Raw genomic sequence first — 22,142 nt, forward strand, 5'->3', positions numbered from 1 at the left:
AGCTCGGCGACGCGCACCGTCGCATCGCCACGGTGCCCGTCGACATCGCGCACCACGCCGTTTTCGGCACCAGTGCCGAACACCATGCGCCGGCAACGAACTGAAGAGCAAAGACGTCGAACACGCAACGTTTACAAGCATTGCTCACACAGCTACGCCCACTTCTCCTGCCCAAACGAATACCACCGACAACAGCAGCGCAGGATATCGTTTCCGGTTCTGAAAACGACTATATGACGTCACCCTGAACCGGCCAGACACGTAGGCCAATGTTTCGTCACGCCGATAGCGATTGCGCTAGTGCTGCCGATTTGTGGAAGCTCGCGGCCTGGACAATCAAAATCGATTTTAGATGTGATTCCGGCCTCGGATCGCTGCAAAAATTTCTGCGAGGCATCTGTACAAACTACTGAAGCCAATTATATCATTTTTTAGGTATCAAAATTTGGTGTCAGTACTCCTTTAAGCGGTATGCTTATGCATTGAGTTCTATGGGAGGCAAACCGGTGGTCACAAAAACCCGTGTTATATCCGGTCCCGCACTATAAGCGGTTACGTTATAAATGGTCTACACTGTATACAAAAAACGACCGCTACATTTAGCGGGACTGGCAGAAGGCAAATTGGCAACATTGTGCACCGATTTTTTTTTTTTTCCCCCGATCCCGCAAGATCCCGCACCATTTATAATCAATACCACCACCTCCCCTGCACCCGATATACAGATGCATCGCCATACCCCCACAAATCTGCACAAGCCGCCAGCGTGGTTAATGCCAGAGGAACTGAGCTCGCTGCAGTGTCTGTTTTCACCAACTCCACCGAAACAGCTGAAGAGGTTGCCATTGCCCTTGCCGCCACAACAGGCCAAGACTTTTTAACCATTGTTACTGACTGCCAAGCCGCTTGCAGGAACTACCTAAAAGGACGCATATCACAACCCGCCTTAAAAATTCTGCAACAAGCGAAACTACTCCCAGAACTGCAAATAATTTGGACTCCAGGTCACGAATCCCTCGGGGGTAACGAAGCGGCACACGCCGCTGCCCGCGCTCACTCACACCGGGCCGTTTCCCACGAGGGCCACGAACCCCCATCGGAAGCAACAGTTAAGCCCACCCCGCTGCAAACATACGCCGAAATACTCGCCCACTACAGGAACGAGCGTCGCAAATACCCATTCCCCCACCCGAACCTCTCTCGCGATGAAGCTACTACCTTCCGGCGCCTACAGACAAACTCCTACCCACATAACACCCTGCTACATGCCATGTATCCCACCCAACACGCTGCCACATGCAACTCCTGCCCCCACCCAGGCACCCTGTACCACATTGTATGGGAGTGCCAGCAATCCCCTTCCCTCACCCCTAACCCCTACCCTACTTATGAGCAGTGGGTGGAGCTGCTGACCAGCTCCGACCTTCCACACCAGCGACGATTGGTGGAGAGGGCACGGATGGCCAGCATAGCCCAAGGCATCCCGGACTAAGGAAGCCTCCCACCGGGCGGGTGCCCTAACATCAGCACCTGTTCTCCAATAAAGTTTATTCATCATCATCATCATCCCCGCATAATTCTCGCACTCCTTTCTTCGCATTGACTTTTCCGAAAAAAAAGTGCGAGGATCATGCGAGTAAATACGGTATGGGATGACTAGTTTCGTTCTGCGCAAGTATAACTGGTATTGTTGTTGCCTGTTGTTATTGTTGTATAACTGGTATTCTGTGCTTATTGTAATGATTTATTAATTAAAATGATGTTGCGATATGTGCCTTTATTTTCAATACACAGTGGTGACCTTTTTTTGTTTTGATAAGAGTGTGGTTGTATGTAAATCAGTTTCCTTGGAAAACATTTTTATGTTCTGCTTTGCGAATTATTTGCCATGTTTTGTTTTGTTTGTATGTACCTGTGTGTCAACTGTGCTCGGAGGGAAGGCCTCTGTCAGGCTAGCCGCCTTTTGCCTTCCCTCCGTTTTTCTGTACTCAGAAAATAAATAAACTTCAACTTGAAAATTGCCGATCTGCAAGCTGTGAGACAGAAGCCTGTTATGCACAGCATGCCCCGAGCTTCTTTTTCATTCAAGAAACTTAAAAAGACCATCATCCACTTCGCTGAACACTGGCACTCTGCTGCTCAACTTCTGGCGAAGCTCGGCCTTGCCAAAGTTCTGCTGCAGAAAAGTCTGGTACCTTTTGTCCCACTCGCTTATCTCCTTTGATATACACCAAAGTGACAAAATGTCGCGTGCATGTTTTTCTTTTTTCTAATGCGGCGATACTATTCCATGACTTCAAATTTCTTATGAAGTGTATATGAACACACGTCATGAGCCATCGTGATCACAGTCACAAGCACATTTGGCATTGTCAGACAACAATAACAAAATGGCGAGCTTGTTTGAAACCTGGGCTATGAGGCACACTGTAGTTGAGGGCTCAGGATTAATATAGACTACTTGGAGATCCTGAACGAAATCTCAACATAGGAATGTTTTCACTTTTCACTCCCATTTGAAAAGCAGCTAGTGCAACAATAACTGAACCCGTGTCCTTGGGCTAGCTGCACGACACCTTAGCCACTGAGCCACCGCGGCGGGTTGGATACCCGATGGATTTTCTGGGACTGGCTGAGGGAATTTATCTTCTATCATATTAGCTGCCCCCTGCAAACAGCCATCGTCTCCGCCCCACAAAGCATGCCAGCTGTGACGAGCATAATTACCCCGCTCACTTCTTGCCATGCTTTTGCTGTACAGACTGAGTCAATGACCAATCAAGAGTATGCCACTCGCTTATGTTCCGAGACTGCAGCCATCCTTGGTGAAATAAATCCACTATCTTTCTGTCGAAACGACGATGGGGGATAGCAAGGCTTTCCAAAATCAGTTCAACACCAAACGAGCCAACCCAGAAGTGAGCGGACCCACATGACAACCCCTTACTATACACACAAGGTATTCCTTATCGGGACAGTTTACTGCAGTGTGATTGGGCTGTCCCGTGCTTTATTGATATGGACAATCCGTGGCTGCCCCTAGAATTCAACCATCGTTGTCGTTAGATGGAGGGGTGCATTTTCTACTTTTGCAAGTCCATGCACCCGTCTCAAAATCCAAACCGCTTTGACTGTGTCGGAACGGAGCGACTGGCTCAAAGTTGGCTTCATAATGTGAGGGACCCAGGTTTGATTCCGACCACGACGAGTGTTTCAATTTTTCTTCACTTCACCCATGATCACGGTCAGAGAAAGTTGGCTTTCCTGCACTGTGTTGGGTGAACTACAGACAACATCAGTGAGAGGCTGAGAGCGTCACTGTAAAACTTGCCCGTTTTAACAGTGGAGCTGTTGTTGCTGGCCCTAATGTGTGCGGTGTCATCAGAAAACCCCGGATCATAGTTACTCCTGCCGTTTACCGTGCGTGTGAGCCCGCGCTTCATAAGTAGCGCCCAGCATCGTCCAGGCATGCGTGTGGTACTCGCAAAAAATACCAAGAAAACAGTTCATGTGCGTCCACGCCTTAACGGGGAAGCACAAAACAGCTCGCGCTACAGACGCCCAGTTTGTGAAGCTGGTTGCCGCTGCTTGTAGCGCGTGCTGACGCATTCCACTTTGGGAGAAATGTGAAACCCTGCAGACAAAACAATGTGGGCCCACGAGCCATGCATGAGGAAGACAACAATTATGGATAAATGAGACGATGACTAGTACTACTACCACAGTGAAAAGCGGTGACGGGACATGTAAATAAGCAATTTCAAAGCAAATGCAATGCGTGTTGGTGTGTCCCTCTATGCTTACGTAGAAAAAAATTTTCCTGCTCCGCTGTGGTTCAAGCCCTGCGCGACTTAGTGCAGGCTTTGCCAATTTTTGACATGCAGAGTGCAACAGAGGCATGACTGACACAGGTCAGTCAGCCTGATCTATCCAAAATTTTGAGTTAACCCTGCAGGGAGAAAGCCACTCGTGACACAGCTTCTGGTGAGTTGACGGCTGGCACTGCTGCCAGGTGGAAAGGTGCCGATGGGCCCTCCAAGACACTCTGCATGCACAAGACTGTGTCTACCACCAAGTCGCACTGTCAAGGGGGGAACCGGGCAGTGGTTTGGAAAACCTTTGTCATTACCATGAAGATTGTGGATCTCCATCTGCAACACAACTGTGTAAATAACGCTGCACAGCATATGTACACACAACCTGAGGTGTACTGCAAGGTGCCCGGGCCCCTTTCAATTTCTATGTGATGAACCAGCGGAGCCCGGGAAAAGGATTTACTACCAGTGGTTACTACCCAATCGCTGCAGTATGCGCTACTCATGCCCCAGCACTGCAACACAACTCACCCTGGGTCGCCCATGCCACAGGCGCAGCTTTGCTCCTGTGGCTGTTCCACTGGAGCGTCCGCTGAATTGCTGGCATCGTTCCAGGGAGCAGCCAATTCACCGCATGTCTCGGATGAAATGTCACGCCACAAGGTGTCTAGCTCGGTGTCTGAAAAGAGTGACAGTGAATAAGAGGCAGGCTGCTACTGCATGAACAACGATACCGCAACAGAACAACACTAAAGTGCAGGATTAGGTGATTTGGTAATCCATCTGAATACTAGAGTGCAGCACTGAACAAGGACTGAAGGCGAGGTACACAGGACGAGGCACACCGGAACAGCACTCGTCCCGACTGCCTTGCCTTTAGTCCTTGTTCCTTGCTGCACTCTAGTATTGAAAACACCACTAGATGAATTTGGTGGGTGAAAGCTTTTGTATGTTATGTCAGGAGAAAAACCACACAGATACAAAATGAGGTCAGCAATACGAGAGCAAACGCAAAATGCATGAAAAATAGACTCCAGTCATGTTTAGGCAGAGCTGAAACTAGTCAAAGTGCTAGTAGATAGCAAAGAAACTCCTCCCGAAGTTCTGTTTTGTTTAAAGATAGAGGCCACTGTGTATACGCCTCGAGTGCTGCCTGTAGGGGCGCCACTGAAATCCCCCTAGCGGCACGTTTCAAAAGCAGTCGCGGGAGTCGCCGGCCCGCTCACCACTGTCGCTGTTGCTTTTGAGCCACGTTCGAGACTGATATTTTCTGTTTGTATACATTGGAAATACATATTTATGTGGAGCAGTCACTCTGTTCACAAATGTCGTGTATTTACGAGAGTGTAAATGCTTCTGATGCAATCTTACTGTGGTACATTTGGTCCGCATAAGCGCCTGGTCTGTGTCACAAGCTGTCGTCACGAAACCGGCATATATGCATGGAACTGATTGTAATTCCACTCCCCTGAAATTTACTAACAGTACCTCCGTAAGCAGCGTTCGTTCAGATGCTCATGCTACGGCTATACACTGCGATGTAAATCGGTTTCGTGTGTTTTCATATACTAGCGGAGCACCCATCCGCCAGTTGCTCTTCATATCTCGTATTGATCACTACCCTAAACAAGACAATGTGGCATAAATTTCACGGACGTTCTACGCAATAAGTACGATGGATAATGCAAAATTGCATGTGGGTAGCACCACAAAGAATTTACGGCTGTGTCGTCTTGTCGCGAGGTGAGTTTTCCCAAACAGTCATCGGTTACATATATCCTCCGCTTATATCCGCGGCCGTGACTAAGCGCTTCTTCGAAACATCATCATATGACACAGGGAGTTTGCAGAATTTAGCACAAAAGTGAAATCAGAAGGCCTTATCAGATAATACCCTCTTCCAACGACACCTTTTACGGCTTGTGAACTTCTTTACTGTATACTTCAAAAAATGTGTCCGCCGAGTGATCAGCTGTTCATTAATAGAAAAACGAAATAAAGGCAAACGCGCAGCTTGTGTGTGATTAATAAAACGGTCATTCCTTGATTTCGCTCTGCATTTGTACACAACAATAGTTAAGCGCCCCCCTCCTCCCCCTCCCCGTCTTGAAAAATATCAGTGCATTTCGCATCTAGTTGGTCTTGTGACCTTGCTTAAGGTGAGACGAACGTCTCTAGGATTTCCTAAGCTGTAGTGGGTTTTTTTATTTCCCCATGAGCAATTACATTGCTTCCAGACTTGGCAGACCATTTATTTTTCCGTGGTTTCATTAACTGTCCTTGGTCCATGCTATTAGGCTGAGTGGTACATAATTAACGACCCACAGACTTGGAATATACTTAAAATGTTCGCGTGGCCTCTATTTCTATAAAAGGCACAAGTTATTGTCAGGTATTAGGTAATCACCTTACCTTTTTCTACGACGTATACACTCAAAACAAGGCCGAATTCGTTGTCTGCGCTGCAAAACGAAACCAACCTCTCGCTGTGCCAATATCAGGTCTAAATGAGGCGTCAATAAAATTCACTTGCGCCTGAGATACTGCGAGGCGACAGTTGTGATGCCTCTGCCGTCGCCCGTAAGAGCGGCGAAAAAGCGCGCAGTACCGCGTCCCTGGTTAGCTGTTGTTGGCATTCGAGCACTCTAATCAGGACGCAGCTGTTCTTTGAAGTGCCCTGCCAGGTTGGCCGGGATGACATTAAGGAGATCTGACCGGGGGAGGGGAGGGGGGGGGGGGGGGTAGCAACAAGAGAATAGGTAACTTTACACACATTTTTTTAACAAGCTACACCACTTAAATGTTTGACGTGGCTGACGCCGTCCTTTTCAGGAAGTCCTGGAAATAGTACTGCCAAGCGCAGTACAAACCAGCGGGAACTGAACTGTTTTGTTGTTTCGTCTAAACTAACAACAAACTACACCACTGGAGACTTGCTAAATCTTCAGAACGGTTGTGCTCGTGCGTAAATGAAAGCGGCAGCGGCGCTGCGTTTCTATAAGCAGTAAACTAACAATGGGACGAACAGGTTCACCGTTTGCGCATGACCGACTTCACTGATAACGATGCCAATAGGTGTCGGGTTAGATTGTCAGGAATACCTCCGGCACATTGTGGCCAGACTGGGAAAAAGATTTGGCCAAAGACGGCAGCGTTTTCGGGAGATTTTTGTTTCGGTCGTACAATCGTACAAAACATGCAAATTTGGGAGTCTCCCAGAAAATTCAGGAAACCTGGCAGCTATGCGTACCGTATTTCGTATTTTCCGGTCTATAAGTCGCACCCCCCTCAAAATGACAGTTTTTCCACAAAAAAAAAAAACGTACATAAGTCGCACCGGTGTACACGACACACTTGTTAATTAGGTAGACTCATAGTGAATCAGATCATTAGAAAGTGTGGTGAAAGTACATGGTTGCGGCGGCCGCTGCCTATGAACCAGGGTGTCGAACCGGAACCGAACTGAACCGAAAACCGGAACTGAACTGGTATTTTTGCCGGAACTGAACCCTAACCCGAACCGTTATTTTTTGAGCACGCTGAACCCGAACCGGAACTGAACCGGAAAAAGAAATAACGGTTACCGGTTCCTGCCGAAACGGTTCGACCCTCCGTTGTTCATATTGCACAGACAATGCAATTCAGGCCTTTTTTGCTTTCACGTACCATCAACTTCGTGCCCCGGGTAGCTCGGGCACCTTTCCCTCCAGACAATTGAACACTATCACGCTCTATGTAACAACTGGGGAAATGAATGAGCACCAATGTAGCAATGGTCTGTTGCTGCTGGAAGCGCGAGCGTAGTGCAAGCTGACCAAACGAAACGTTATTCTCGGCAGCTTGCAGGGGATATAGAACAACTTTGCCCTTCCCTAGTTGCGACTTTATTGGAGCAATCAGGCTGCAGGAGTGCTCCACTGCGCAACAGCGAAAGCCCACACCCAATGTGTGCAAACTTTTTGCATTTCATAATTACTTTAAAAGGTCGACCGGACACCGGCAAATTGTTAATACTTTACAAGTGTGACCGCAGGAGCTGCTCAGTGGCTAAGCCGTTTGCTACTGACCACAGTGGCCTCGATCTCCCTTCCCCACGACCGTTTTTCTAAAGTACATGGAAATCGAGAACGTCCGTGTATCGAGATTTTGATCAACGTTTAATATCCCCAGCTGGTTAAAATAAGTCTGCCGGCCTGCAACATTTACTGCGCCTCGGAGCAGAGATAGCACGGGGCATCAAATGCGCCAGTTGTTTTTTTTTTTGTGTTTACACGGAAAACAACAGAAAAGGCGAATCACGTTGTTTTAAAATATTACGCAAAAAGTAAGTAAAACCTAATTAGTAAAAAAAGTACCAAAACGTGGATATTGCTCTAAACTATTCTTGGACCTGCCTTTCACAACCAAACGTGTCATCAATGCAACGGAAGTGAGTTCCGTGGTCAGTTTTTGAGGACAGTACAGAGGACAAGTTCCGTTTTTTACAGATACAAATAACAGATATGAAAGGGAAAACTGTTAAGGTGCGCACTTAATCTCTTGGCAAGAAACTGCAGCCCTCGACGTTGTTTTGGAAGCAGAAACAGTAACAAAGCAGATGACACGTGCAGAAAGGCAGGCCGGTACCTCACACTGCCCCATTAGCCCAGCGATCATCTTTTCTGCCTGTTCTGCAGTTTTGTCTCTTTCAGATCTTCCTTTTTTCGAAGGTGCACTTGTAGTGACTGCCCAACTCGCTACATCACTTCTACTGCTACTCGTTCCAGAGGGGAGTACTGCTGTGGACGAATTAAAGAGCGTCTACCAAAAAAAGTCCCATCTCATGCTCCGCGCGTAAAATTTCCCTTTCATTTTGTAACAGCATAATCTGTTATAAGGTTCCGTAATGTAGCACACCAAACGAGGGCCGGGGGTCAGGCGGTACGATGACATACTGATTGTAATGCACACATCCAGTATAGCTATCACAAAAGGAATTGCAGTGGTCAGAGCAATAACGCAGTGACTGAGCGCTAACTAAAGCTTAGTTTTAACAAAAGTGTGGCTAACCTAACACATTCGATAAGGTGACAGCTAACAAATTATTCAGGGTGACCAAATAATCCAATTCATTTGTAGTATTTATGTGTCTGTTGTAGGATTTTTCTGTTTTGTTACAAATATAAAAAAATGTGCGCCATTGGTATTAAGCGCTGGTATTTGAACGCGCCAGTACACGGGCCTAAATTTAAGTCTTCAAGGTTAGCGTGATGGGCGACGATTGCGATTTCAACAAAAAAGGAAAGGGCAGAAAATATATCCCACCGTCATATCTCTTAGCGGTGGCTTTATGAATAGTCGCTAAGACAACATAAAGTCTGGACGATAAAGTAGTAAGTGGTAAATCGTCGCCACTTCATCTGTTTTTGTTCATCTGCTCATTGTTTAAGGTTTGGTTTGCAATTGCGCTACTGCCCCTGGGGAACAGCAGCATTTTGAATTTTTGTTTGTATTTTGATTTGACTGTCGTTTTAAACTACTAAATGTTTTTATCTAATTTTAGTGATAGTTCAACTAATCGAACCGGTTCGCAAACCGGTTCAAGCTCCCGAACCGGTACGTGATTTTGTCGAACCGGAACTGAACCGGTATTTTTTTCGGTTCGACACACTGCTATGAACGCATCCCCCCGTAAGGAGGGATAGACACGTGTATACACCATCCAAAGTCTAGACAGAACTAACTTCTCAAAACTGGTTTATTGATACACACAGATGGCATGTGCTTACAGACGGCGTTTAGGCAAAACCTTCAAAGTCTTCTTACTCCGACTCGCTAACAAATAATTCAGCAACTTCAAGTGGGAGTTCTGCCGGCGCATCGCTGTCGTCCTCCGACTCACTGATGTCTACTTCGCCAACATCATCACCACTCGCGGACCGGATAACTCCGGCCTTTATGAACCCGGCTTTTGTAGAAATGGAGTCCCAAGAGCCGGAGACCCATTTGGCCACCTCTCCAAACGTCGCGCGTCTCTTGCGTGCTGTCGTAAATAAAGGTATCATGGCAGACGGAAGTGACGCGAACGGAAGCGGCCCGAAAATGGAAACTTATCAGCAAGCTATCATTTTAAAAATGAGCAGCACATTTACCTCCTTCAGAGTAACTCTCTGTAACAATTTATACGCTGCATTTTGTTTTGGCAACAGTTTGATGTTACTTTGAAATTATTATGAACTGTAGTTACTGCGCATGACAGAAAGTGGCACGCGGTTGTCGCAGGCCATTATCATTGTTCTTGACTAAAAAAGCTTCAAATTCTTTAATTTAATGTCCCAAAGTGACATATGGGCTATGAGAAACGCCGTAGCCGTGGGCTTCGAATTAATTTAGACCATAGAGCTGTGTCTCTTAACGTGCGCTGGCCACGCGCGGCCGCCGCAAACAGGATTTATTCCATACATAAGTCGCACCGGCAGATAAGACGCACCAATGAAAACTTTAGACAAAAAACCTCAACTTATACACCGGGAAATACGGTACTATTTTCTTACCGACATCACAACAAGATGTTTCGGGTGCGGAAACGCAAAAAGAAGCGAAAGAGAACCAAAACACTGCATGAGCCGCTATCAGCTGCGCAGGGGACATCCCTTAAGCGCTGCGGAGAAGCAGCAGCAGGCGGCGCAGCGATCGCAAAGCTCGAGGCGTATAACCCAAACTGGGGTTTCAAGGCTATCTTCCCAATGCCCTTTTTTCTCTGCCACATATCCCACCAAAACATATGCGCCTTGCATGCCTGTACGGGAGCAGTACCCAAGAGGCTGGATGGTCCAAGACTAAGGCAGGCATACTGAAATGTGACAAAAAGAATCGCTACAGTAGGGGTCTCAAACATGCAACCCGCAGGACCCTTTCGACTGTGACCCAGCTCACTTGTGAGTGTCTTCATTCATTTTTATTTTTTTTAGAGCGAATGCGTGAGTGCGCACCTTGCTCGCATAGCCAAGGATGCAAATGGCCCGAGACTGCTTATAAACGCGTTGATATAGTCTTTCAGGGCTTCACGCTACCAGAGTGGACACCCCTCTTTTGCACAAGAAGGCCACTCAATTCAGGTGCGGTTACGTCGGGTGCACAATGGTCACAAGCAACTGTGACTTGTGAATCCAACACTCTACAGTGCGCACAGGGCTGGGCAAGCACAAGGCCATGGAGAGACTCCCCGCAATGTTTTATGGCCCTGCAAACGGGCTGAACGTCGCTAGCGAGAAGATGCCGTGACCACAGGCTTCTGTGAAAATGTGAGTTTGAGTGTGTTGAGTGATGTTTGTGGGTATTTGTTTTCCTGTTCGCCTTTGTGTCAAACACTGTCACAGCGCTCCAGATGTGGCAAAAATGGCGCAGCCACACGTTGGACTCTGGCCTCTGGCACCAACATGCGTCCACAGGCATTTATGGGCGAGCCACAGCGTTATTTATTTGAAACGGCAGCATTTTGTTACCCCCCCCCTCCCCCCCCCTTTTGTTTCAACCTTCTTCGCTTGCGGGAATAAATTTTGCGGCTGTGGCCCACTCACTGATGCGAGTTTGAGATTCCTGCACTAAATAAATCCTTCATTTAGCAAATCTCTCAACAAAGAACGCAAATGGGGTGCTGTACTGAAAGAAGGCTGGGAAGGAAAAAACACGAGCATTACCAGTCACGCTCAACCTGAAGCTTGCCGTCATGAAAGCTTTAAAATAAGGACAAATCGAAAAGTACCGAACAATAACACTTCTGCTGCAAACTGCGCTAGACCCATTGCCTGCTCTTCCAAGTGCAACGCAGGCTTGGTGGATTCAATCGGTGCAGCTGGAACAACTTCCTGCTCACTTTGTAGAAGTTTATAAGCTAACTCCAAGCAAAAGACAACAGCCCCCACCCCCTAGCCTCACCACAGGAAGGATGCGAATTATAGCAGTACCTATGTCATTAAAGGGAGACTGAAGGCAACGAGCGAGTTGGTTTTGAACAAAAGTCTGACCTTCCCATAGCCATTTTAGCATTGATTCAGTGCTGAACAATGCCTTAATTGCCGAGAAATCGCTAATCAAGCACTGGTCCAACGTGACGCACAAAGCAGCAGCAGGCAAGGCAGCGGTGATGTATAGCGGTACAGACAAGAATTTCCACTGCGCACTGGGCGTCGCAATTTTTTTAACGTCAATTTTTTTAACTCTTTCACGACGGCGCCATAGGCAATCGGAAGCCGGCGTCCGATGATTTCAAATCTCCCGCAAAATCTGAAACCCGCGCTCCACAGACAACTATCGCCATCTGGTATGTTCATTGGCAACTTCTCTTTCAATTTCGGTTTCGTTTGATTATGTGTCTTGTGTGATGGCGGTGTAGCAAGAGAAATTTGAACCGAAGGTAGAGGGGAGCAGGAGGAAAAATGGCGTCCGGTTCTCCGCACAGATGGCCTCCTGCTCCGCACAGTCGGACTGCTCCGCAAGCGTCCGCACAGTCGGACTGCTGTAGCAAGCACTTCGGCAGCTCCTGCTGTCGATTTTTCTGATTCCAGCAGCAGTGAGGGGTCAAGCAATGATGTGGGATCTTCAGATTTTAGTTCGGACGACGAAGCTCCGGTTCAGGTGCCTCGCACTTCAACAAGCGCTGGCAGGTGATTTCGTTGTGACTCCGCGCTGTATTTATAAACAAAACGTGCTTCTTATCTGACGACTGCGGTTCTGATTTTGTGTTTAGGGTCTCGACAACATACGGCCAGGATATTTTGCCAAATGCACCGTGCCGTATCGCACTATTACCTTCAAGATAACCTGGCGCTCGTGTCAGATTAGCGCTGCAGAGTTCAGGTGCGACGCTTCTCGAGAGCGCTGGATTTTTTTTTTGTTTTTTACCTGAACTGATAAGGATTTTGTGCGAGAACAGAAAAGAGTATACTTGGATGCACATTTTACAGAGACTCACTCACCCTTGAGTGCCTTCGCGGCGTGGTACAGCCGTCAGTTCCGCTAGGTTGACGGGCCCTCAAAAATCCAAAACATGGTGTACACTGTTGATTTATATATTGAATCATAGCCAAGGAACGTAGGAACAATTTGTATATCTTAAAATTCCTGAAATATTTTTAAATGCGGAGCATTTCTTAGGCTCGCCTGGTCCTGCGTCGTTGATGGCGGCGCCGTCCACACGCTCACTGCGCATGCGCAACTCTCCTCCTTACACCCACAGCTCCGCGATATTTCACTATAAAAAAAAGAAATAGTTAGCGGCGCCCGGTTTCGATCCCACGACTCTCTGGCCGCAACGGTAGGTACGCGGTGCTCTTCCCACTACGCTACAAATCTGGGACAGCAGCAAGTGCTACGAACGCGCCTTATGTCCTTGACTCATTCAAACTACGTCAAGAAGCTACTCATACAACGAAAGCACGCGAAGCTGAACGTCAACGGAAACGACGAACTGAAAACTTTAGAGGGGGATGCTGAATTTCTCGTGGGAAAGCTGTGGCGGGAAGCACCACGCGCCTTGCAGCTCAACCAGCCCCGTCCGTAGCGCCTCTGATGCTGATTGTGGCAGGATGCCCCTAGGGATTGGCCAACCAAAGAATCCATCACGAGATAGGTTCGCGTTCAACCACCGTCGTTATCTTCCCGTAGGGGAACCGCCGAAGAAGAAGAAGAACGAGAAGACAAAGCTGCGAAGAGGAGGGCGTGTACATTGCTCTCAGCCAGTGCACCAATGTCAACAACCTTTACCTCACCAAAGCTGACAGAGACTACCGATTCTACCACAGAGACAACATCGACAAGAACATGATGGACAAGTTTCGGCGCCTCGAGAACCACCGCCTACTCACCGTAACACAACACCACTTGCGTGCCTTTGCCACCGGTGTGGACCCGGACGCGGAATTCCCTCTGGCACTAGTAAAAACCAGATCACTCAACATAACGGCAACACAATGGAACCACACGGAACCGCCACGATGCTTTGCATCCTCATCAGGGTTCCCCACGGGAAGATGGTGTAATTTTTTTTAGTCTTGGTAAAATTGCCGATTTGTGTTCTTCATATACTTTTCTTGGGGGCTTTTTTCTGATTACTTCACGAATAAACTGTAAGTAATTGTACCTTTAACAAAACTGCTGCTTTGTGTTTGGAAGGGCAATCTATAATCTACAATTTCATGCATAGCAAGACTAGGTGTGTCCAGTAGCTCAAGAGAAAAAAAAACATTTTGTGGAAGCACTCAAAATCGGCCGTTTTTCCGCTGCAACAGAAGAGTTAAGGAGAATGTTCAAAACGTCCCAGAGATGTCAGGTTTGTCCATAAATTCCGTTCTCAACCCGCTAAGGCAGCGTGCCGCCCTCACGGGTGTTGCGTGTGAGGCTACGTTTCGCCGCGCCAGCAGGACACCCGACTTTTTATCCCCAATGATGTTTATTTTCTTAATTCTGGGCAGGTTGCCGTCATTGCAGTTACTTTCGATGTAAAGAATCTGCTCGTCCCGTCGTCACTACACCGTTGTTGGCTGCAACGACAATCAGCGTAAGCGCAAAGTGCTCATACACGAAACGTGTGAAGAGCACCACGACAAAAGAAGTGTTTGCATCTGCGGGGTCTATTCGCTGCACAAATTTCCTGCGTCCGTCCCTTGAGTGCTGCCGCGAATGAGTCGTCACGCTGAATCGAAAAGATTTCGAACCAGCAAATTTTCGAGGGCAAGTACGGTCGTACGCTGATATTGGAAGCGCTGTTTATTCACTCGCATGCTCAATCCTTATCGCACATTTCTGCACTCTGGAGGCATTCTCTGTTCATTTTATTGACGGGAAGCGAACAAAAATCAACCCGACACATATATGCTGCAGTACGGGTATGCGAGAAAGGCGAGCCGAAAGCGGAATTGCAGCGTCGCGGTGGCGGAGCACACCCGCTCGTGTCAGTAATTACATTGCTGTTGCTGTGTCCACCATTCACACCAGCTTGCCCAAGGCAGTCACCATGCAATATTTCGTTCAAAGACAGGCACAATTCTGGTCCTTCCAGAGAAATGCGGAATGTCAGTTAGATGTGTTGATGCGCCACACCCCACCCTACACTGATCGAACAGATACCAAACCACCCTGTTTACACACAGAATGTGTAGAACTGAGCTCAACACAAAAGAAATCACGAGTCTTCAGAAAAGTGTTAGCATTACTGGGTATAACATAATCAAGGGTTCGACGAAATGTCACCGACCTATCTCCGTACATGCTGAATGAAGAGGAGGCTAAGGTTCTGTCCCGTGGTTTGAATTTAACACGGAAACACCCCCGGAGCCAGGAAAGGTGATTTGTGCGGTTGAATGCGCGGTAGGCCAGCTTCCCTCTGAAGTACGGCAAGAAGCGCGAACACGTGCTATTGGTGTGCTCTCCGGTTTGTGAAGACATTGTGAAAGACTGCATTCATCGGTAGCAGAGAGGCAAGCCATCAGGAGCCTGTGGAATAACAGCAGTATCGCAATCCTTCCTGCTGACAAAGGCAATGCCACAGTCTTGATAGATAGCCGTGAGTACCACAAGATGTTGGCCCTTCTCGAAGACCAGCAGACATGCACTCCTCTAGCCCGTGACCCAACTAGCAGGTTACAGTCCAAGCTTCAAGAACTGCTAACCAGGCTTTTCAAGCTAGTCCCTCCGCACCACAAGGGCCTCTACTACAGGTTACTGTGCACTAACAGTACAGCCCCGGCAATCTACGGACTGCCTAAAATCCACAAGCCTGGCGTTCCTCATCGGCCCATCGTCGACTTCTCGAGGTCCCTGCTCTACCCTTCACCAAGTGTTGAGCCCTCTAACCAGTAAGATGCCTACGCACGTCGGAAACTCATTCTCTTTTGTTTCGAAGCTGAAGGACTTGACTCGAACTGAAGACGACGTCAAGTCTCTTTTCACTAGTGTCCCAGTGGAAATGGCAGTAGCCTTGTGCGAAGAAGCACTAAACGCAGACAGTACTCTTCCCGATCGCACTCCTCCCTCTGACGTCCCTGAGCTCTGTGAGCTGCTGATGTTTTGCCTGAGGGGGAAGCCTCTACCAGCAGACCCATGGCACGGCGATGGCTGCGTCGATATCAGTTACTACGGTCAATCTAGTTATGGAGGCTTTAGAGGGGAAGATATTGGCAACCATCACACTGGCACCGAGGTTTTTCTGCCGCTGTGTTGACGACTGCTTTTGTATTTTAAAAGAGCAAGATGTCCCATGATTCTGGACAGCCTCAACGCCTAGAATGTGCACATACAGTACCCCGTGGAATTTGAGCAAGACTTCCTTTCTTGGACGTTCTTGTTCGCCGGGATGCGGGCACACTCACCTTCTCAGTGTACAGGAAGCACACACACACGGGTCGTTACCTCAATTCTGAATCTTGCCCCCACTCGGCCACAATGCGTCCATTGTGTCGTCCCTGATAGCGCGCGCCGTACGCGTCTGCTCAGATGGCAGTGCACTGAAACGTGAATTAGGAACGATCCGCCACGAACTAATCGCCCACGGCTATCCTAAGCAACTTATCTGCCAACTGAGAATAAGATACTGCAGCCAAGAACACCCAACAACAGGACATTGCGAGCACGCGCAGCCATCCCCTACGTCCCAGGAATAAGCGAAGCATTGTCGCCCGTCTTCTCAAAATACGACATGCGCAGTGCCCATGTACCGATCAGCAAGCTCTGTAACCGGCTGATGAATGGGAAATACAAAGTGCCGAGGCATTCATTCCCTGGAGCGGTATACAAGATACCATGTGCTGATTGCAGCCGTGTACATGGGCAAAACAGGGAAGTTTTCGCGACGACTAAAAGAGCCCCAACGTGATGTTAGAAATAATGATCACATGAGAAATGCCATAGCGGAGCACGCGCACAAAAATTCCCACAGGATTGACTGGGACAACAGCGCTATTTTAGCTAAGGGAAAGAACATATAATCTTGGCGGCTGCTGGAATCACTTTTCATCCAATCAACGCCAGCCACAATGAACCGGACAGATGGGACTTTGCCTCCCGTCTACGCATGCTCTCTACGTCCCGTGCTGGCTACATAATTGACGACGACTTCTTGTCTTATGCGGTGAACGAGGAACCAGTATGTGGTTCTGAAACATCAAATATATTTTTAGTCATGGTCAGTCTTCACTTTTCTTTTGTACATTACCCTTTGAACCAGGTCACTAACCATAAGTATTTAGGTGTAACATTTACCGACAATCTATCTTGGAATTCACACATCGACAACATTTGCTCGTCTTCTCTACGCAAACTCTGCTTCCTGAGGCACAAACTGTCTAAAACACCTTCAAACGTAAAATTACTTGGCTATCTCCCTTATCCGCCCAAAACTTGAATATGCCTGTATCGTATGGGATCCATTCACCGATTCTAACATTAAAAACTTGAGAGAATTCAAAGGTAAGCCGTTAGATTTATTTTCTCTAAATTCTCCCCACTAGACTCTCCCTCTGACCTTATGGCAGCCAACAATATTCCACCCCTTCAGATAAGAAAAACGATCCGCCTGGATTTTCTCTCTCAAGTTGTTAACAACCAATTGGCCATTGACGCGACACTATATCCGTCTCCTTTAATGACTTTAATAACGCGCCACCACCACCCTCATTCCCTAACACCATATTTTGCTAGAACAGACACATATAAATTCTCTTTCTTCCCTCGTACCATAGCCGAATGGAATTCCCTTACAGATCCCATGTATTGTTCTCAGCGATGTTTGTTGTTTTGTTTCTTTGTATTCATGTTCGCATTGTATTTCCTGCTTTGACACTATGTAACCACCCACCCTGCATGGACCTTAAATGGTCCGCAGTTTTTAATAAATAAATAAATAAATTACTGGGTCTTCAACACAGGCCATTCACTCCAAAGCCCGCAATACTATGCCTAGGCTACTCAGGCCAAACAGCAGAGTCCGTTTAACCATTGCTCGAAAGAATGAATGAAGTGTTGCACTGGGTGCGCACCAAGAGATTGCACTGGGTGTGCACAGGAAGTGGTGGGCTTGTACCCATCTCTGAACAAAACGTCACACAGCAGCCACCAGATGTCCTGGTGACATGTAAGCTGCACCGACTTCGTGCCTTCGCGCTGATCAGCAGTGTTTGTTTTGGATAGGGAGACGAAGTGCAGGGTCTCAATGACAGTGCATGCACTACTACTCTCTGCCGTGCAAGACCTCCTCTCATCAAAGTTTATCATGATTTCAGTGTTTACGAAGCTGCAAAATATTCCACAAGGTGTCAAGCATCTGCACGCCCCAAGAAAGACCACAAACATGCATACCTGGGAATACTTCCGTCTGGGATTCCGTACTGGCCAGCAACCTAACAGAGCACTGTGTGCCTGAAAAAGAAGTGTGCACTCAAGGGACGCTTGCAAGGGACCCTTAAGGAAAGGGGCCGTGACGACAACAATCCACTTAGTTTCATTCAAAAGATTCAGTGTTTTATAGTACACTCACCAAATGACTCTTTATACACTGAGAAATTTAGCAGCTGAAGCCAAAATTACAATTCTTCCGCTCCATCACATGTTTTGCGACGTATTAGCAGGAAGTACATAAAATGGATAGCTAGCATGTTGACTTCATGCGGCATCTAAACACTGCAATTCAAGAAGAACTGGAAGCGAGACTGACACGAGGCCATGCCACAATCAGGGCTGGAGCAGGGTGCATGGGTTTGGGAGCAGTCCTGGGAGCGGGCAAAAGCACCTTTTGTAGCAGGCTTGGAGCAGCCAGACAGGCCGTTTGGCAGGGGGACGGCACAGGCTACTGTGCTAGCCCACTGCCAGTTAAGATTAATCTATTTATCGACTATATTAGGCGTTCTACCATGCACTAGAACCTACTGCACACCAGGAACACAGTTCTTGTACTGTGTATAGAAATTTACAATTTGCAGAGTTATCTACCTTTGGCCCCAGCGAGTGTGCCACGTTGTTACCGCTCAAAGGTCAAACCTCACGCGCAGAGTTGAAGGAGGCCAGATAACAGGCCTCGCTTCATGTCCAGTCGACGGCAGTGTTACGCAAACTCACGGCGACGTTCCCTAACGCAAGGTGTTTGCTTGCATTTTTTTCTATCGAACAGTGGTTTCAGTGCGTGCAAAGCAGAACACGGTTTTGTGTTCGCCCATCACGAGGTTGCAAGAGTCGACAAACATACGCCATAAACTACGTGATGAGAGCGTGTTAGAAGGCATCATTAATGCTGGACCGTCCTCCACACAGCAAAGCTGACTCCAAAGTTCACAGGTGAAAATGAGAAATTACCTCAAACAAAGGCAAACTAAATTAACAAAGCGAGGGCAAAGCATCCAATCAATACATGCAGCTACACTCGTCAAAAATGGTCGACTAAATTCAAGTAAACTTGCAATAAACTACAAGCTTCATGCAAATATTGTTGTCTTCTACCAGTTTGCAACGTGACACAAAAACACCTCATTCACTTTTGGTCATTTTCCATTGTCTGTGGCGCAGCTGCCAGCGCCACCAAACAGAACTATGCCAAGGCCTCGCAAATAAATCCAACGCGAAAGGGGAGAAGGTGCATCGTGCCTCCAGCCTTATAAGCAAAATTGCCAACTTCTATAGCCACCCATAGCCTTGATGAAACCAAAACTATATCCGCATTGAAACTGAAAACACAATGTTTCAGCCAAGTTTTCAGGCCCGGGGTACCACGGCGGTGGCACCTCATGGCTCCGTCTGGGCCCTGCGGCACAGGACGGCACTGACAAATGAGTTTGGCGCAACAGGGGCATTTCGGCGCAGGAAAACAAGTTTGGCACTCAATGGCACAGCTCTTTCAACCCTTCAAAATGCATCTGGTTACCACTAACCTTCCTAGGTGGTGCAGTGATACCACTACCGTGCTCGCTTTCCTTCTGATAGCACCTGCATATGCTATGATACAGCTGACAGTAATCATTTCACTGGGTGCGGCTTGACAAACGGGATCGTATAAGCGGGAGCGTCTGCTGGGCAGTGATGTTTTGCAGTGTCAGCTGCCAGTAGTTGATATGCTGTTTATGCTATATGCTTATGTGTTTGTCGCAAATTTCTGTTGTTTACCTGATGCCATTCTTAGTGCTGTAAAAAGAATATGCACTACGCCTCTACTGCAAGCTTCTAGCACCTGTTTTGTTTGTGTTTTATATTTTGAACCTAAACCAACCACATAAGCATTCTTAATGTGTTATTATTTTAGTACAGAAAAATAGAGATAGCACAGCATACAAATGGTCCGGGTACCGTACCCGGTGCACCTGCACATGCACAGAGGCGCCGGTCACCTACCCGGTATGTACCGTGCCATGACCGGTTCTCTGCTCTGCTATAACTGTCCAATAGCTGCTGTGCGAACTGCAATTATCAGCTATTCTCGTTACATAGCTTGACTGGAGTGTGCATTCGATGCGGTACGAGCGCTACTCCTTACGCACGAGCCACGAACGTATTTTGTCCGCATAGCCACTCCAAGAACAGGGTGGAGGCAATACCTATGTTGGCAGTGGAGACGCTGGCTTGCGTTTCCCCGCTGGAAAACACGCCACAGCTCCGGGCTAGGCCGGTCGTTCGGGTGGTCATGACGTGGCTGCTCAGGTGTTGCTGCGTGTAACATGATTCGAGTGGCATCAGTGGGTGGCAAGGAGTTACACGTCAAAGACCGGCAAGCGGAAGTACGGCAAAAGAAACAACCGCTGGGTGAGACGAACGGCCTTCTACTCACGAATCGAAGCTGCACTACGAAGAGCTGAGTGGCGATGTGCTCGTGCAATCGGTTTACCGTATCGCGGTTTGCGGAGACCCTGCCGTCACCTACTTCACGTCAGCTGAACATTGGCTCACACCGCAGAGGGGGGGGGGGGGGGGGGGGGGGGGGAAGACGGCGCATTGCTGGCATCAACAAACAAGCACCCAAAATGTTTCGTTAACGACGGCAGTGAAGGGAGCCCGTCAATGTTTAACCCAAAACAATAGCAACAGCTTCTATTTGCGAGAACGCTGACTATTAATGGCTCGCAGGGCTTGACAGGAAGGCTGAGGCCTAAGCGAATGAGTGCGCGCTATCCAGGTTCTATCGTGCATCTTGTAAAGTTTGTGATCTCATGCTCAAGACAGCGCAAGGCCAGCGAGCACCCCACAGTAGTGCACAACCCATCGATACAGGGTGAGGAAAGCTTGAGCTGTCGGTGTAGCGGTAGCATTACTTTTCCGAAAGCAGTGGGCCGCGCACCGGAGTACTAGGTAGCTCGCACGTTCGGATAAACTTTGCATACCTGGTTCGGCAAGCAGACTTGTAAATATGGATTGGCATGGCAATCCCGCAACTTACGAATGTTGCTTTACAGTGTAGTTGCTTCTCAAACTATGCTCAATCCAACCAACGTTGATCCAACTCAAATGGCTCGCTCATATGCACTCACAAACAAAACATGACAAAACATAAACAACTTTGATGTACAACGTTTGCTGACCCATAACTAGGTTCCCGCCAAACAACAGGTATTATAAAAAAAATAGGTACTGGCGTAATCTAATAGCAAGCAGTTAGTACTTTTATATTATGCAAGTAGATGAGATAGGCATAAAAATTATTATATATATACATTGCTACTTTTCATCGGCTATTGATCTCTTCGATAGGCTATATCGAGCTGCCCGAGAACTGCCTGAGTGCATTCTGAAAAGGCTCTGCTTTTGCGGCTTTTGCAATTTTTAAAAGACAAACCGAAGACACCGTTTTTTTCGGCCGCTTCGATTTGCCAATAGATAATTGTTCCTGATAAAGCATAAAGCTTATATAAATCCAAGGGCTGCTCTCCGCAAATTAATTTACGGGAAACAAGATTTTGAAAGTAATATTTGTTTTTAACTTTTCATTTAAAGCTTTAACAACTTAACTGCGGGTGTCTTCGAATCGTTAGTCCCGGACTATCCCAGGGTAGTCCTTGGGCGGTTTTCTGACTGAAAATCATATAGAGTAAAGCCATTTATATATCTAGTGGCTTCTTAATCATGGCTGCGTCTGCTGCAACCCGGGGCTTCCGAGCCGATTCTCCCGAACTGGCTGCTGCGCCCCACGGAAGTGACGTACTCAACAAAAAAAATTGCGTAATAGCATTACATTGCAATTACTTCAATAGTATTGCATATATTTTTGGCAGTGACACACTAATATTACAGTATTAAGATTTATTTTTAGCCTGAGTTTATTGTCTTTTAATATGACGTCACCTAGTCACCGTGACGTCATGAACATGCTTTGTAGAT

The 22,142-nt window shown here is 47.5% G+C and overlaps 1 protein-coding gene across 4 annotated transcripts in view; it reads right to left on the minus strand.

The window, feature by feature from the left end:
• LOC144142378 (uncharacterized) overlaps positions 1 to 21,422 on the minus strand; it is a 34,482-nt gene extending 13,060 nt beyond the window's left edge. The window contains exons 1-4 of one of the 4 annotated variants that reach the window (XM_077673849.1): positions 21,149 to 21,422; positions 20,369 to 20,477; positions 18,147 to 18,206; positions 4,347 to 4,494 (exon numbers count right to left, since the gene is read on the minus strand). In XM_077673849.1, the coding sequence (XP_077529975.1) occupies positions 4,347 to 4,494; positions 18,147 to 18,206; positions 20,369 to 20,456 (296 nt within the window). In that variant the 5' untranslated portion in view covers positions 20,457 to 20,477; positions 21,149 to 21,422. Of the gene's footprint in view, positions 1 to 4,346; positions 4,495 to 18,146; positions 18,207 to 20,368; positions 20,478 to 20,598; positions 20,729 to 21,148 lie in introns of those variants that run through there. The other 3 variants (XM_077673847.1, XM_077673846.1, XM_077673848.1) reach the window with 3 other exon arrangements.
• Positions 21,423 to 22,142: the final 720 nt, after the last annotated feature.

This window comes from Haemaphysalis longicornis, unplaced genomic scaffold (assembly GCF_048455015.1).
Source record: "Haemaphysalis longicornis isolate Haplotype H1 unplaced genomic scaffold, Haemaphysalis longicornis Haplotype H1 scaffold_6, whole genome shotgun sequence".
Taxonomy (NCBI): domain Eukaryota; kingdom Metazoa; phylum Arthropoda; class Arachnida; order Ixodida; family Ixodidae; genus Haemaphysalis; species Haemaphysalis longicornis.